The sequence below is a fragment of the Pagrus pagrus genome (genome assembly GCF_965226575.1).
Source record: "Pagrus pagrus genome assembly, chromosome: 9".
Lineage (NCBI taxonomy): Eukaryota > Metazoa > Chordata > Actinopteri > Spariformes > Sparidae > Pagrus > Pagrus pagrus.
In genome coordinates, this window is record NC_140193.1 from 14,818,992 (window position 1) to 14,835,496 (window position 16,505).

General features: G+C 40.2%; 4 protein-coding genes across 10 annotated transcripts in view; 1 reads left to right on the forward strand and 3 right to left on the reverse strand.

Annotated features, from left to right (window-relative positions):
* The window catches only part of igf2bp2a (insulin-like growth factor 2 mRNA binding protein 2a), a 68,709-nt gene extending 68,382 nt beyond the window's left edge, over positions 1–327 (reverse strand). For both annotated transcript variants that reach the window (XM_084363049.1, XM_084363048.1), the window contains exon 1: positions 261–327. The gene's annotated coding sequence lies outside the window, so the exon portion shown is untranslated. The remainder of the gene's footprint in view (positions 1–260) is intronic.
* Positions 17–6,418, reverse strand: tra2b (transformer 2 beta homolog). Of its 3 annotated transcripts, none has more exons than XM_084363052.1 (8): positions 6,156–6,418; positions 3,019–3,164; positions 2,758–2,920; positions 2,436–2,654; positions 2,233–2,348; positions 608–730; positions 423–490; positions 17–327 (listed from the first exon to the last, which is right to left on the reverse strand). In XM_084363052.1, the coding sequence occupies exons 1-8, from the start codon at positions 6,186–6,188 to the stop codon at positions 317–319; spliced, it is 879 nt and encodes a 292-aa protein (XP_084219178.1). In that variant the 5' UTR covers positions 6,189–6,418; the 3' UTR covers positions 17–316. The 3 variants fall into 3 exon arrangements, with proteins under 3 accessions (XP_084219178.1, XP_084219177.1, XP_084219179.1); XM_084363051.1 differs by having other exon boundaries at positions 423–493; positions 6,156–6,416; XM_084363053.1 differs by having other exon boundaries at positions 423–493; positions 2,436–2,624; positions 6,156–6,414.
* Positions 6,419–7,892: 1,474 nt separating this feature from the next.
* LOC311262916 (uncharacterized protein) lies at positions 7,893–14,212 on the reverse strand. The gene is made up of 17 exons (XM_084362666.1): positions 13,655–14,212; positions 13,530–13,572; positions 13,377–13,439; positions 13,133–13,288; positions 12,913–13,030; positions 12,591–12,769; positions 12,340–12,421; positions 12,133–12,257; positions 10,868–11,052; positions 10,713–10,764; positions 9,875–9,934; positions 9,630–9,782; positions 9,430–9,547; positions 8,438–8,616; positions 8,247–8,328; positions 8,039–8,163; positions 7,893–7,943 (listed from the first exon to the last, which is right to left on the reverse strand). The coding sequence occupies exons 1-17, from the start codon at positions 13,712–13,714 to the stop codon at positions 7,930–7,932; spliced, it is 1,794 nt and encodes a 597-aa protein (XP_084218792.1). The 5' UTR covers positions 13,715–14,212; the 3' UTR covers positions 7,893–7,929.
* Positions 14,213–14,309: 97 nt separating this feature from the next.
* On the forward strand, positions 14,310–16,322 carry LOC311262141 (uncharacterized protein). 4 transcript variants are annotated; one of them, XM_084361368.1, is made up of 5 exons: positions 14,310–14,441; positions 14,709–14,812; positions 15,727–15,864; positions 15,944–16,056; positions 16,136–16,322. In XM_084361368.1, the coding sequence occupies exons 1-5, from the start codon at positions 14,391–14,393 to the stop codon at positions 16,198–16,200; spliced, it is 471 nt and encodes a 156-aa protein (XP_084217494.1). In that variant the 5' UTR covers positions 14,310–14,390; the 3' UTR covers positions 16,201–16,322. The 4 variants fall into 4 exon arrangements, with proteins under 4 accessions (XP_084217494.1, XP_084217495.1, XP_084217497.1 ...); XM_084361369.1 differs by having other exon boundaries at positions 16,139–16,322; XM_084361371.1 differs by lacking the exon at positions 14,310–14,441 and adding an exon at positions 14,504–14,542.
* The last annotated feature ends 183 nt before the right edge of the window (positions 16,323–16,505 follow it).

Consider the following 16,505-nt stretch of genomic DNA (forward strand, 5'->3'; position numbering starts at 1 on the left):
AGGACACGAGTCAATGTGAAAAAATGCATCTTCCTTTTAATCTGTTCAAAGATGGATTTGCACTCAGTTTACAAAAAAAACAACAAACAAATCAATATATAACTTATGGCAGATGTTGCCGGTACATTTAAAATATAAACATGAAAGGACCACTTAAATCATGCCAACGACACAGCTTCACACCTGTGCTCGGTTTACATCTACTGCTCATGAACGATAGCAAACAGAAGAATGAAGATCTATTCTGAAATCACTCATACCACTCAGAAACATTTCCCGTGTGTGCTTGGAAAGAGGATAGGGTCGACAGCAACGCTCAGTAACGACCTGTGAAACAAAAACAACATCATTAGGCGAACGCAGACATAGATCACCCTGTTGAATGCCTTATTAACACTTGCTGATTTAAGAGAAGGACTCACGGGGAGAATACGATCGTGACCTGGACCGAGACCTGTAAGCCCCTCGGTAGTATGGTGAAGGAGATCGCCTTCTGAAACGAGACAGAATTAACTTTAAATTTACTTCAGAGGGTTTTCAAATAGTAAGCCAAACACTTCCCCAACGATAATCTGCAGGAATACTAAGAAAAGGTTGACACACTCACCTGTATGATCTGTAGTAGTCTCTGTCATCATAGCGATCGTAGCCGCCTCTGTCGTATCCGCGGTCATATCCACGGTCGTAGTCGCGTGAATAGCGTCGAGGACCACTGGGACCGCCTCCACCACTGCACAACAGAGAATATGAAGATGAGATTTGGTTTGTGTTTCCTACTTCATTAGATTTACAATTACGTTTTAATGTATTTTTTTACAATTGCAATCCAATTTAAAAAGACAACTCAATTTACTGACTGACTGAGCTCTGAGCTCCACGAACTCACACACCTGGAAGTTTCTATCTGATGATACAGTTTTGTTAAATACACAGCTACGACTCTAACTTGCTCCTGTAAGATGTCATTAAGTGCTTTGAAAGTGCCTCGAAATTAAATGTTTCACTATTTTATTCATTCTTTTCCAGCTGACTTGGTCATTTAACTTGAAGTGAATTACAGCACCCAGAGCTGAATTAAGTTACCACTGATGGACAGATGCTCCAGAAGTTCCCACCAGTTTTTTGTCAATTTTGTGTAGAGTTGGGTCGAATTAATCAGTAACTGAATACAACACACGTGGCAATCTTTGTAATTCGTAACACAAAAAATGTAATCTTATGGGAATAATTTTGGATTACTTCAAAACCAAACATTCAGAATGACCAAACACTGCTTTTGTGATGTTACAGCTGGTGACTCGTACAATCTGGTGGCGCCGGGCCTGGACGATATAGATGGGATAGTTTGGTGCTGTTTAAGTTCAGTACACTGCTCAAAATGTATAAATATAAAAACACACACAGTAAACGTTAAGATTTCTTTATGTTGTACTTCTCATCCATTATCAGTACTGTTTTGGCGATACTGTATCTTGTTATGTCGTGCCAATAAAGCTATTTGATGTTAACTGTTTGTGTTATATCATCTCGTGTATAAATTATCTGTATTTTCACTGTGCTGCATGCAGGCGCTGTCTTACTGTAACACAATAGAGTGCAACTACTCTGTAGCTTAAATATGTACTGTGATTCACCTCACACAAACAAGCGACAGTCTCACACATAGTGCGGTGCAACGCTGTATTGCACGGGTGCCAATTTCATTCCTGGCACAGATTTTTGCCTAGCGCATGCTACATATAGGCCCGTGTCGCACTGTAGACTAATTAACAGACTGATTAAAATAGAGTAGTGTTGCTGAGTCTCCCTCAGTGTTGCAGCAGAACTTGTGAGTGAGGCAGGGTTGGGCGGAGAGAGAGTCAGACGCAAACTACAAGTGGTTTTGTCTCAAACCAAATGATTATCAGTACACCACGTAGCTCTACGTCGCACCCAACTGAAGTGAACCTTTTCCCCCGGAAACAAATTGGATGATTTTGTTGTCCATGTTCTCAAGAGATCGACTATTGATTGAATTAAATTCTCAAACTTGGGTAGCTGTTTTTAAAACTTGCTTTCCAAATAACTGAGGACAATATTTGCTCCTAATGGGCACAAACAATCTGACCTGATTGTCCGATAAGGCCATCTATTTGAAAGAGGAGCACTCTCCCCTTTGATGGGTTAAATCAAAAAATGTAACTACAAAACACACACACACACACAAAGATCATACGTCGTAAGTCAGCTTACTACGTGGGGCGGCCCATGTAGATTCCAGGGGTTGGGGTGTGAGGTCTTTTTGTGATGGAGAAGTCCACCCTGATCCTTCGTCCGTCCAGCTCCATGCCGTTGGCTCGTTCCTTTGCCTGGCAGTGAACAACCATTTAAATAAATGACCTACTCAGACCCAGGAAACACTCCAAGAACAGGTTTGTCAACTCATATTCTCATACCTCTTTAGCGTCATCTTTGTTCTCAAAGTAAACGAAAGCAAAGCCCCTGGATCGCCTTGACTGCTGGTCATACACAATCGAGACATCCGACAGGGGGCCGTATTTAGAAAAGACTTCCCTAAGATCTCTCTCTGTGGTGTACAAGCTCAGGCCAAACACTCCCAGGCAACAGTTTGGGTCTGGATTAGCCTGCAGATGTAATAAACCATGGGAAGAGTCCTTCATAGTCAAAACAAAAAGGTGTATTTTTAAAGATAAATACATTCAGTTTTAATGCAGGAAGAACACAGTATTGTTGTTACAGGAGTAATTGAACTCCTACCCGGTTGCCAATGTGCCTGCGGCGGTTGGACATGGGTGAGCGGCTGTGGCTCCTGCGCCGGCGCTCTCCACTGTAGGACCTACTGTGAGATCGGCGACGATAGGACCTCGAGCGTGACCGAGATCGGCTGTAGTGCCTGCGTGAGCCGCGGTGGGAATGGGACCTGTGTAGACAGAAACATTCAACATTTAGCTGCTTCAAGAGACAGACTGGCAAAGAGGTTTATCAACCCACTGCAACTCCAAACAAACCGTCACTCACCCAGATTTTGACCTGGACCGAGACCGAGATTTAGAGCGGGAGTGACGGGAGCCATCTTTTGAGCGGGCAGGGGAGCGAGCCGGAGAGCGGCTCGCTGACTTCCCTGAGTCGCGTGGACTCGCGCTCCTGGATGCAGAGCGAGACTCCTGAACGAACCACACACACCAACACACTTCTTAACAGCACTAGTCGGAGATCAAACTGAGAAATTTGCAAAGTAATGTAGTGTAATACAGTATGTAGTGAGGAATTAAAACTATCCTGTGAAAAGTACAGAATAAAATTGAGCTTTGTGGATTAGGAATGTAGGTTATATGAGATCAATATGAGGATTACATTTATCAATATACGTTAATTTCAACATGATGAAAGAAACAAGGTGTGTACAAATTGTAATGATTTAATCTAATGTGTATGTTGTATTCAATGACAAGAACATGCACGCATTTGACAAACCAGAAAGTTACTTAGCGCAGTGACCTTATCCAGATTACTTCCTTAACTTCATTTCTGTAACTTCATTACTTCACACATTCTTCTTTCTTCAATTGTCTTACTTCTTCTTACTTCCCCCATCTCACACACTGCCCATACTTCTTCCCTCCTCATGTTTTAGCATGCATTCAACAATTTCAGCTTCACACATCTGAGCTTCATATTATTGAAAATAAAGCAGACATGAGACTTCTTCCGTTTTTTCTTCGTCCAACCTTAACCTTTATGAAAAAGAAAAGGATGAAGAATATATGACTACAATTGAAACTGCACCCTCATTCAATTTTAATGTGTTATTACGATCTTATGACATGCATGGGAATGTTTAAGAAAACATAATACAAATCTTAAATGTTAGTGCCATAAATATTTCACTTTCAGTGGTTTAAGATTCACTGTTATGTCCTATCTGCCACTTTCGGTTTGGATCGCACGAAGCATCTTGGATGTGAACATTAATAAAGGAAGGCGTATTCATTTTGAAAACTGCTGCCAAATCTTTAAAATAGATGAACACACATTCATCTAGAACGAACAATATTATCCTACACACATTCTCAAGACAGTAAAGAATAATATGAGCACTGATTATATGAATACTCTTCATTTTTTATACGCCGTTTTCCTTCTTTTAAGAGGCCTGTTGACATAATTTCTGTTAAGTGGCCTCTAAGGCATGAAAGTGTATATCAAAACACTGAATGTGAATAATACCTACTCAAGATTAATTTAAATGCCATGAATCTTGACTAAAAGTAGATAAAATGACCTCAAGATGCCTCTGCCACTCATTTGCATTGACTTGCATGAAATGAAACCTTGGGATATAATCCTGAGTGCATAAACTGCAGATATACAAGATGCCATTCTTCACAGAGAAACCGTTTTCACACATGCAAACATTTATACTAGTTTAATGGTTTATCCCATTTTAAAAAGTGATGGGTGTCAGATATGTGAAATCCGAATTTTCCAAAATGTTTTGATTGATCATAAGATGCAGTTTTACTCTAATCTATTCAGCAAACTGCCTCCATATACACTGTTCACAATCAGTTAGGGATATTATAGTGTTTCTCTTGATTGTTTATTCTGTGACATGTAAACTTTTATTTTGTGTTTTCATGCGACACGTTTCATTTGACTTTTATTGCACATCCATACGCATGCATATATGCACCCACATACCAATATCCCTGACTAAATGTGAGTGGTGTATACTAGATGCAGTTTTACTCTGATCCATTAGACAAACTGCCTCCATACACTTCACTGTGATCAACTAAATCATGACGAGGAAGGCTGTCGCTCGAGGCGATGCAACCACGAGACATTTGTTTTGGATGAGCACTCTAAAGCCGGTTTGCAAAAAATGTTGTTAAGCCAGTCTGTGCATACTGATAGTCAACTGTCAACAGTGTCTATATAGAAACGTGTTCACTAGAGACTCTCCCCTTTGTTCTGAATCGTTGCAGTGTCCTCGAAAGTGTTGCTCCAAACCAATCTGTTCTCAGACATTAACTAAAGCAAATATGTCTTTGCCCTTTTACATATTCTCCTCCTGAGCCTGTGAATCATTAAAACACTGAGAAGACAGCAGCAGGTCAGTATGCACAGACATGTGAGACATTACAGTGCTGTGCAGGCTGCATGTAGACTTGCAGAGAACAGTAAATATGGGATTGTACTGTACTGTTTTATAAAATGTGCACACTGCTCAGCCCACGAACAGAGGGTCATGATCTCACATGTTAACATGGCGTACTGCTACCTGCTGTGTAATATCACTGTGTTGGCAAGGTATAAGGCTAACGTGCAAGTTGATGCAAACGAAGGAGACATCTTGAGGCCGTTTGTGGTGAATTTCTGTGGTTATAGTGTTTAACACCATTATGTCACTTGACTGACACAAATCACTGCGCCCAGCATGAGGAGTCATGATGACACTTAGATCAATGTAAAGTCACATCATTCACACAATCCAGAGCTGGTCTAATGTGCATAATGTGTCCATATGCAGCTTATCACTTTTTTTTTTACAATGACTAAATTAAAAATGTGACACCTTAAACAATAAGATAACCTAATGTCGACAAAGAAACGACTTTCCTTAAGACTTCTGCACAGTGTTAAATTACATTCAAGGTGTTTAACATGTCTGGCTGCTTTTAAAAGCTAAATAATGATAATAAATGCACAAAAATACACATTCAAAAATTAATATTCATTATTAACATGGGTTTTAATTACTGTGTTTGCAAGCTGGGTGGTTAAAGTTAGCATCGACTTCAGTCTCTGCAGTGCATTTTTTCGTAGTCAAGGCCTGAGGCCTAGCTAGCATCAGTCAGCTAGCTACCTAAGGCCTTAGCAGATGATGATACTTAATTTAGCTTAGACTGCATGAGGCTCATTTTAAGTTATCAAATAATAGCGAATCGAGATTTTAGACGACATTTTAATGTTTCACGAAATAACCGCGAAAAGAAAATCCAGTAACTGATTTCGAGTGCTAACGTTAGCTACCCAGCTTCAGCCAACACCACTGTTAGCGTTAGCATTTCTGTTCCATGTCGCCAAATCATTTCTACGTTAGCTCACTAAAAATTTAATTATATCAAAACATGCACAAGGCTCAAACGTACCCGCTCGCCGTAACCTTTGCCGCTATCACTCATTTCTACGTTTAAAGTGATAGATTTTTATGCCAGCTAGCTACAAGCTAACTACAGCATTTGTGTCTATGCTAAGGTGTCAGTGTGCAGCAGCAGCAGCAGCTGTGGACGCTGACAGCTCCCCCTCCCTCAAGCCTTCACTGGGTATAGATACACTGGGAGAGCATGGTGCTGGGGGGGCACATGGTGATCATAATAACACACTTATGAGTTACTCTAGATTCCTGAATGATGCTCGAAGCACTCCTCAAAACAAAATGAAAGCAGCTGCAGCAGCAACAGTCTGAGATGCATTAAAGGACAGTTGCTGGAGATATCTCAGGTCAAGCTTATTTAAACTACTTTACACACTGTTGGGTGGTTAAATCTATGCATTGTATTCTATTAAATCATCATAAGTCAACCTTTCATGAGTTCAGAGAAACAGCCTGTTTTCAGCCTTGAGACGATGCATTTTCCAGCTTATCCATGACGGTTTTTGAAATGGTTTATCCAGCTTAAGAAGTAGAAGATATCTCAACCCATGCAGGTATCAGATAAACTTGCACTTAAATCATCACCATTTCAAGATACGTGGCTTTTCGCTGGACTGGAAAGGTGCAAAAACTTGCAATTCAACAAGTCAAGAGTAACTACAGCTGTCGGACACATGTAGTGGGGTAAAAGTACGATATTTGTCTCTGAAATCTAGTGGAGTAGAAGTTTAAAGTTGCATTAAATGAAAATAATCGAGTAAAATTGGTAAAAACGAATCTGGAGTTAAAGGTGCACTATGTAGTTTTGGAGAAGATATTCTAATCAGAGCAGAAAGATCTTCATTGACTGATTTTCATGCCGAAACAAACTCGATTTGTTTTCATTACTGAATAATAAAACTGTTTAACTTTGTAGTCTGAAGGGTGTCAGGGTCCGCCACATATAAACAAACAGTGTTTTGTGGACCTCACCAACTTTAAGTAGTTGAATAAATGCACTTAGATTCATCTTCCACCACTGTTCACACCGTCAGCACTCCCATCATCTTCAATTGCAGCCTTACTTAAGCAGTTTAGAGCCTGTAATGATACCTGGAGGTAAGATGTGGCTGTTTATTTTAGTGTTAGAGTAAGTTCAGTGTAAAGTCCTGTAATTGCTGCTCACTGGGTTGTAAGGTGGCAGGGCAAGAAAGCACCTCAAAGACCAGTGGTACAAACAAACTTTGCTTTTGTTTCCCCCCATGGAGACACATCCATTATCCATCCCACATGGGTAATCACATGTAAAGGGATCTGTCATTTCTCATACAGACCCGAACAGAAAAGGATAGTCCACCTGAAAGCGGTATGAGGAGGTCCACGTACCGCTGTGTAACAAACACAAGGAAACAATTACTTATACTGTTGCATTTTCTTTTATTAAAGTGAGCAGAAGCGGAGGAGGAGGCGGACACGGGAACAAAATGATTCAGCGATTGGATGCAGTGACCTAACGAGGAGCAGCAGCCATTTAAAACTTGAGTTATGTTAAAGAAAAGCAGCTTTCAATTCTTACTCGCCCCTTTATTTGCACCTTTTGACACCTTTATCACAGATTAGTAGATAGTGCTCAGAAGGGACCGAACACAGTACAGCCTTGAAGTTGTGACAATAATTTAAAATGCCTATAGAGAAAACTAAACCGCTAAAAAGTAGCGTTGACCATCTAATCTACTGGAGACGAGACGTTATAATTAACCATTTTCCAGAAGGTAACACTCCAGATCCAGTTACTCGTTGGCACCTGTAGTCGGGAGTAAAGAGAAAAGGTCATCGATCATTCTGAGCGTCAGATCAAGTTGTTTTTGTTTCAGTCAGTTTATCTGTAAGTTCACCTACCACAGTTATACAGGACATTGATTTTATGAAGATCCAGCATACTGGGTCCATCTCGCTGGCCGATGGGTATGTAGGGATCTGGTTTGGGGATTATTGTTGGTCCGCCGTCTTCAGAGAAGGCATATCTGGATGAAAGACACGTGAAGTAAATAATAATGTGACCCCAGCAACAAAAGCTGTAATTATGTCGCCTCAAAGAGCTGCTCACCTTCCGTAATGCATGACGGAGCCGTAGTCATACGGACTGTTGAGATTGTTTGTCAGCTGTTTCCTGAAGTTGTGCATTTGGTCTGTCAAAACATAAAAAGATGAAGGAAATACAAGTCATTTAGTGAGAAAAAAGAAAAAAGCTTTCTGAACGCAGTGACATAATGTTGGGAGGTGATCGTTCATCCTAACCCGGCATGATGTTTTTCCATATGATTGAGACAAAGTGGTCCCGGTCTGAGCGAGACTGCTCGTGCACAAAGCCGAGGGCGTGCATCAACTCGTGGGCAGCGACTCCTGACCACATGCACCCAGGAGTCTGCAGGGACAGGGTCTGACTTCCTCCGGTCTGCCCCAGAAACGACCAGCAGCTTTGGGAGTGCAGAAGAGAAATGACATGACTCATCATCACAATTCACAAATTTAAAAAAAATACTCCTATTCTGAAAGAGTTGGGACGCTGTGTAAGAAAACAAAATACAATATCCTTTATCCTTTATACAACCATGATACTGTCACCAAAACTCACAACTGAGTAAAAGATATGTTGAAATATCACTTCAGTAAAAGAATGTGATATTTAATGCCAATCAAAAGTAATTTTCTGGCAATGAATGTACTTTAATGTATCAAAAGTACAAGTAAAACTAAACAATAAATATATTTACATGTATGTTTATACTGTATACTATGGGTCGACCAATAATTGGCCGACTGTAGGTGATTATCAGCATTGATAGATTATCAGAATCAGTGTTTCTTTTCATCTGATTGCCGATAAAATAAATAAATAAATGTGCTGCTGTGGCTCTGATGCAGTGTGAAATCTGCAAAGTAACTATTAACTCAAGTTATCAAATACATTTAGCGCAGTAAAAAGAAGAATTACCTCAAAGTGTACTACTAAATGTACTTGTTATCAATGAAACCTGTTCTTTTGTAACAAGCTGCTAGCATCAAATTAAAAGATCTATTTACAAAAATCAATTAAGTTAATGAAGTTAAACATAAAATATTTTGTCTTTTTACTGTTTTCAATCGAGTATATATTAAAGAGGTTTAGCAAATATTCAAATTCAGTTTAATTTATGTTTTTAACAGCATCCCAACTTTTCTTGGGGTTGAACACAGTCAACGTCAAGACAGGAGAAGTAAAAAAAGCCACGTGTAGCAGCCGTACTCACCCATATCTTGGCTGAATATCGAGGAAGCTGCCTTCAACAGTGCGGCGAATAAATCTAACACATGTTGTAGAGGCGATGTCTTGCATCCCATTCTCTATGGTGATTCTGTCCATGTCGTCTACCAGAAATACATTTAAAAAAATGTGTTAAACAGAAAGATTTGAACTCCCATCATCTTCTTTACATCTGTGGATTCATACCATATAGTGGAGAGAGGATGTAGGGCACATAAACAAATCCATCGATTGATTTGGGCCACAGACAGGCATTTCCAGGGCAGGAGATGGCGCTCCTGATATATGAGCTGGCGATGTCTCCCTCTCTCAGTGACATTCCTCTGGGTTGTCGCAGCTCTGATGAGAAAAGAAAACAACATTAAACTGAGTCCAGGGCTCACGTGTTACCTCACATCAGTTCAGTTTGATTTAATTTACAGTTTACTTACTGCTGTTGACCAGCAGGATTTGATCCATCGCGTTCATGTGATCGCGGTCTGTTATTTCATCTGAACACAAAAACAAAGACAGATTTAATTGTCTTGCTCTGTTTTCCAAAATCACAATTATCGTTAAAGGGGCATTATGTAGTTTTGGAGAAGAAATTCAAACTCAGAATTTTAAAATTTACAATAGAAATATTTATTTTGTCCGTGACTGAATAAACAAGCTGATCACAAGGAAAATAAGGTCCCGAGAACACTGTTTGAAGCTAGAAAGGTGGCAGGGTCCGCCACATATAAACAAAGTAAAACAGTATGAAATGTTTTTGTTTATTCAGTTTATTCAGTCATGAAAACAAAGAGTTTGTTTGTTTAGTTTGTTTATGAGGCATAACAAAAATCAGTCAACGAAGACCTTCCTCTCCTGAACTACATTGTGCTCCTTTAAGTACAGTGCAGTACATTCACTCAAGTACAATTTTGTTGGTTTTTGGGTACCACTACACCTTTTGTGGAAAAATATTGCACTTTTTACTCCACTACATTTATTTGATAACTTCATCTCCTAGTTACTTTGCAGATTACACGCAGCATCAGAGCCAAAGAAGCACATTTTAAAATGGATTTTATCAACAATTGGTTAAAAAAAAACACTTATTATTTAGTCCAATAATCAATCAACCCATTGTACAGTTTGCATACATGGTAATATGAATAGTTTACCTTTACTTGTACTTTTTTAAAAACTTTTTTAATATGATATCTTTACTTTTACACAAGTGTGGCCTCTATGTACATTATACAACACCGGTTAAGTCATAGTTGAATATAAAAGTAACTTTACCTGAGAATTTCCTTTTCAACCTCACCTTTCCCTCATGCACTTCAGTAGCATTCTGTAATGAAAAGTAACATTACAACAACATTTTTGGTTGCAAAGCATGACAGGAGTCAAAAAAAAAAAGGGGGGCATTTGCCTGAAAATCTCTTGATACCGACCTTAACGGGAAGAGCATACGCCTGCGTCAGCAAACCAAACAAGACACCCAGAAGGATCAACGTAGAATTCATTGTTGTGTTTCGGTCGGCAGTACTCCAACGCAAGAGCTGAATGAACTCCTCACCTCCTCTGAATCTATATACCCACTCCTCCTCCTCTGCTCTCAACTGATTGGGCGCATATTCTATGATGAAGCACGATTAAGACCCCTCATCATCCACTGTGTGTAATTTACTCAAGTCCACTGCTGATCCATAACAGGTGGTCCTGATGTTGACCTTCACTGGTGCCCTGTACTTACTGTAGCGCATGCTGAGATTCAGCACTTTCAGAAATTAGACACTTAAGGTGTTTTTTTTTTTAACTCAGCAGTTGCTACCAGGAGAATAACCGTCCACCCAGTTCAACAGACCGGCAATTTGTGTCTGACTGTACCGGCAACCGGTGATTTTGTGATGAACTATCAGTTGATAACTGTCTTGGCAACGATCATTTAGTCACATAGGTAAATATATAAAAACAAAATCTTATCCTTCTCCAAATATTATTTCGATTTCTGATCAAGGGGCCAATTTGAAGGGCTGAGGGAAGAATCCCGTGTGTTGGCACTTTCCTCCGTGGTTAACATTTCTGTATCTGAGTTAAAGCTGCGTCGTTCCAGGATGGATACATTCAAATCTTGTCATTGAAACAGACTGGTTCTTGACCCAGGTAAGTTTTTTCCTCTTTCTAAAACATACTTACAACTATTTCTCCTGCATTTCTTGTTTAATAATACGACACAACCCATCCTTTAAATCTTCAAAAGCCTCATTTTACAGGAGTGTTATGTACGAACACGTGTGCAAGTATGATTACACTGTCTGAAATTCAAGTCCTCTCTTGCTGATTCATGAAAGAACTCGTGCTGTATTTATTTGGTGAAGAAGGACACCTGGATGCCTACATTTTTTTCTTTCCAAAGTCCTGCTTCCTTTTGTCAACCTTCTCAAAATCAGCTGCATGACCTTGTTGAAACACACAGGATTGAAAGCACACGGAAGAAATGCTGATAGAAAGCTTGAATCAAACTTTATTGAAATTGTCTGCATGATTAAACATCAGTTTATTGTTACATTAGCTTTCAGTACATTCCTGCTACACCTCAGTTCAGTTTGGTCAGTTATCATCGGCGTCACCTGCAGAGAGAGACAGAGAGAAATCAAACGTTTGACAATGCGAGCTCTGAAGTAACGGAGGTTGGTTCAGGATGTTTGGTACTGACCACAGTTATAAAGCTTGTTGATTTTCAGCTTGTCGATGCGGCTCAGAGATGACGACTGGCCCAGCTTTATGTTCTGGCTGTTCTTAGGAATGATGGTTGGCTGTCCGTCCTGAGAGTAGGCATACCTAAAAATAAACACATTATACGCCACATTATACCACATTATATTATATAGAGTGAACTCGGCTCCATCAAATTATTACTTACATCCCGAAGTGCATGATTGAGCCGTAGTCATATGGCAGGTCCAGATTATCTGTCTTGAATTTCTCAAAGTTCCTCAACCGATCTGTTGGAAAGTAGAAAACACTCACAGTTATTATTTGTGAGCAATAATTTTGATATATAGACATCTTTGCCGTATAAACACAGTTAATTATAAATATTCTTTAGTTTACCGTTTGTGGAGATCTCACTCCCTCAATGCCACCCCCCCCTTCCCGCCCCTTTGAAATTACCCCTCCAAATGTTTGGCCACATGATGGTGACATAGTTGTCCCGGTCAAAGCGGGACTGCTCGTGCACAAAGCCCAGGACGTGCATGAACTCATGGGCGATCACTCCAACCCGGAGACAGTCAGGAGTCTGGAGAGACACGGTCTGTCTTCCACCACGCGCACCAAGGTAGGACCAACACCTGGATCATTGATAATTGAAGGTTTATCCATTGAAATTCAACTCGTATTTCTAGAGAAAAATGCTCAAGTCTGCATCTCACATCTGCTCCACACAGACAAACATTTTGCAGAAGGAGTAATACTTTAAAACAAATGCTCTCACCCAGACTTTGGCTGGATGTCGATGAAGTCTCGCTCGTGAGTCCGAGCAACAAATTTCACACAGGTACCTTTCTCGACGTTTTCCATCCCTTTTTTTATCATCTTTATCTCCATTTCAGCTGTTTAGACGAGGAACAGACCATTCATAAATCATCACATGCAAAGTTGCTGAATCTCAAAAAAGCATCCGACCGCAATGTATTGCATGTATTCACACTTACTGTAGTCAGGTGAGAGTCTGTATGCAACATAGACATGTCCGTCCACTGACTTAGACCAGAGGCAGCTACGGGCGAAGCAGACTTTGGAGCGCTTTCCAGCAGTAACGGCAATGTCTCCCTCTCTGAGACTGGTGGTGCCGTCTATGATTCCAGTAACTGACACAGAAATCAGGGAAAATTAACAGCACCAGCTCATTTGTTGCGTAAAATGCTTAATAATCCAATTAAACAGTGTGCAATTTACCATGGAACTCATTGGCTTTAATGATCGCGTCCATTGCTGTACCATCACCGTGCGCTTCACGTTCTTAAGAAAACAAGAGTTTTAGTCAGCGAGTGCATTTTTACAGTTGTCACATTTTCATTAACATTTAGATCAAATTCAAAGTATATTTACCTTTGTAGCCAATGGGACCCCATTTTGGGCTGATGAAGAATTTCTGCAAGAAAAGACAGACAAAGTTGTTGGCAATTCTGTTGTTGAACTTGTCAAAATCCCACTCCAATCCCATTCATATTTACCTGAGCATCTACAGCCGAGAGACAGGTGCAAACCACGCACAAGAGGATAATCCGCTCCATCTTTGCCAGTCAGGTATGTCTTCAGTGTTGCCATTTTACCTGCACTAACGGCTGGCTTTATAGGTGTCCCCAATCACTGTCCCGAGATAATACCCATGATCATCTCAGGTAAATGACAGGGTTACTGTTATTTGTTTGTGAGTGAGTTTAATCCCCAAATTAGTTTGATTCTTTCATAAACAACATCTCCAACAGCAGGCTAATGTGAGGTTCTCACTGTGTGTAATAACAGCTCCACTTCAATGAGTAGTTTTAAATTGAACGGTTAAATGTTTGGCACAGGTTTAGGGCAATTTTAGGCTTTAGGTGTCTCACACATTCACCAGGAGTGCTGTTTTCTCCCTACTGAAGCTAAGATTAACTACAGTTGACCTGCTGTGTTGCGCTGCTAATTTCAGCTGATACGTAACTCATGCAAAACCTACGTGTTCATAACATATTCTCATCTACAATACGTTGTCAAAAGAGAAAAATACTACCGCCCGAACAGGGACTTGAACCCTGGACCCTCAGATTAAAAGTCTGATGCTCTACCGACTGAGCTATCCGGGCTCTGACATGCTAACCGGAAGTAGCATATATAAAGCAACGGAACGAGAACTATGACACACGAGTTCGAGTCTCACTTAACGCAGTTCAGCAAACCCTACATAATAATTAAATAAAACAAGATATAATGACCGCCTCTCACGGTAATACATTTCAAACACAACACGAGAAATCTACGGTACGTCTAATTTGTAACGTTAGTTAACTGTTCTCTATGCTAGCTAGCTAAATGTGCTAGGTGTAATGTCGGTGGCTACAGCTAGCGTTACAGTAAGCACGGTGCGATGATACTGAAGTTACGAATTATGAAGGGAAATGACATAAATGTAAAGAAACTGCTACTGAAACTTGCCAACATTGCAGCAAGTGTTAGCTCACTCTTTGTTTGAAAACTAATGTGACGGTCTGCTAACTCTTTGCTTTGTTTCCTCTCGTTCAATTGCAGGAGCGGCAGGTCAGGCAGCTCCAAGATGCTATCAAAGACAACACTCACAGACTGGAGCAGGTCCAGCAGAGAAGACTGCGAGCAGAAGAGCAGATAATTCAGTGGTAACTTACCGATAAAATGTGCCATGTCTTAATTGCGACTAGGCTTGGTTAACCTGAGTTGAGTGGAAGTTGGTGGTTTTGTCTCCACCTGTTCAATTACTGTCATTCATGTGTCGGGGCCCCCTGAATCAGCTCAGGAAAGTATGTGGCTATCAGTCAAAGTACATACACAACTGAGAGGGTTTGGGCATCTGCATAGTGCTGTTTGAACAAAGTTAAAGGATAGGTTCGCCCAAAAAGGAAAATTAAATCCTCATCTACCCCTCATGCTGTTGCAAAGTCAGGTAAAGTTTCATAGTCAACAAAACATTTCAAGAGCTTCACAGCAAAACAGCGTTGCAGCATTCATCCTAAACAACTGAAGTAGATGGGGATTTGTTTCAAAACTTTAAAACAACAACTGAAAAAGAAAACAGACCAAGTCCCCGTCTACTTCAGTAATGTTGTAAAGCTTTTTGTGGACTATGAAACTTCACCTGACTTTCCATCGGTGAGGACATAATGACTGAATTTTCATTTTTGGGTGAACTTATCCTTTAAGGAGGTGCCGGTAAGAAGAGGGGTGATATCAGGCTGCCACTAACAACTATAAACAAGGGGAGGTTGTAAAATTATAAACTTTGTTTGGCAATCAAATGTCATTTAAGTATCAGTCACCAGCTCAAGTGTCCTCCTCTTGCCGGTCAGCAAGACACAGCCACCTGTCAAATGTACCTTTTATTTTACAGCATTTTGACTTTTCTATTGACCTTATTTTGAAAGGTACCAATTTTAACCCTTCAAGGAAAGAGACCCCAAATCCCTTTCTTCTTCCACGATTAAAACCAAAAAACACATTATATATACAATCATATGACGTAGTATTGACTTTGTTCAGTTCACATTTTTCTAAGGAGTCTTGTTCTCATTTGCAGCACCAAAGAAACTGAGCAGAGGGTGGATTTGATGATGGACAAAAGTGGAGTTGTTGATGTGCTGCAGCAGCTGGGTCATCTGCTGCAAGAGGAAAGAAACCTCTCTGAACAACTGAAGGGTGAAGCCTCTGTGGGCAGGTAATGTGCTTTGCGATGTGCGTAAAGAGACTGAATGACTCTGACTAAATCATAGTTGATTATCTTTCTGAAATTCTAGGAACGATTTGCAGGAAAGGAGTGAGTGCGTCACAAACAAGCTGAGAAGCCTCGCTGCTGAAATCCTGGAGGTGAAAAAAAATCTGGCAGAGGCCAAGACTCGTGATATGGCAGGTAAGGGACACATGCTACATGCCGGTAAACTTATATTTGAAACACAGAAGAATCTAATACTCTTATCTTTCTTTGCCAGCAGCACAAGCTTTGATCCATCCACCAACCAGCAAATCAAAGAGAAATCAGAGCAAACCCAAGTGAATCAATATTTAAGTTTGTTCAGTAGATTACAGGCACATTTGTTTTTATCTTAAACTGCATTTGACGTGTATAATTAATAGTGAATATATATTTTGTTTCACTCAATAAAGTGTTTGATTTGATCTTGTCCCAGCAGCACTTCTCTCCGCAGGATTAGCTCTTGACATTCACTGATATGGGACTTAAGGGTCTTAGCATATTTACTTAAGTGCTGTGATTACACACATTTCCATCGTGGTTGCCAATCAATCCGCCAATTTACAAAGTGTCGTAGTACGTACTTGAGTTTTAACATTTTTTCGTTT

Bases quoted from the DNA above. Each gene is read 5' to 3' on its own strand.
- tra2b (XM_084363051.1), bottom strand. From the start codon at position 6,188: ATGAGTGATAGCGGCAAAGGTTACGGCGAGCGG. The intron at 2,655-2,757 runs GTAGGAGTTCAA...TTGACTATGAAG, and splicing joins GCAGGCACATTGGCAACCGG to GACTCTTCCCATGGTTTATT. The intron at 731-2,232 runs GTAAGCTGACTT...TCTGTTGTGCAG, and splicing joins TACATGGGCCGCCCCACGTA to TGGTGGAGGCGGTCCCAGTG.
- LOC311262916 (XM_084362666.1), bottom strand. From the start codon at position 13,714: ATGGAGCGGATTATCCTCTTGTGCGTGGTTTGCACCTGTCTCTCGGCT. The intron at 9,783-9,874 runs GTAAGTAAACTG...TTTTCTCATCAG, and splicing joins AATCCTGCTGGTCAACAGCA to AGCTGCGACAACCCAGAGGA. The intron at 8,329-8,437 runs GTTAGGATGAAC...ATGTTTTGACAG, and splicing joins ATGGAAAAACATCATGCCGG to ACCAAATGCACAACTTCAGG.
- LOC311262141 (XM_084361368.1), top strand. From the start codon at position 14,391: ATGACCGCCTCTCACGGTAATACATTTCAAACACAACACGAGAAATCT. The intron at 15,865-15,943 runs GTAATGTGCTTT...CTGAAATTCTAG, and splicing joins GGTGAAGCCTCTGTGGGCAG to GAACGATTTGCAGGAAAGGA. The intron at 16,057-16,135 runs GTAAGGGACACA...TTTCTTTGCCAG, and splicing joins CAAGACTCGTGATATGGCAG to CAGCACAAGCTTTGATCCAT.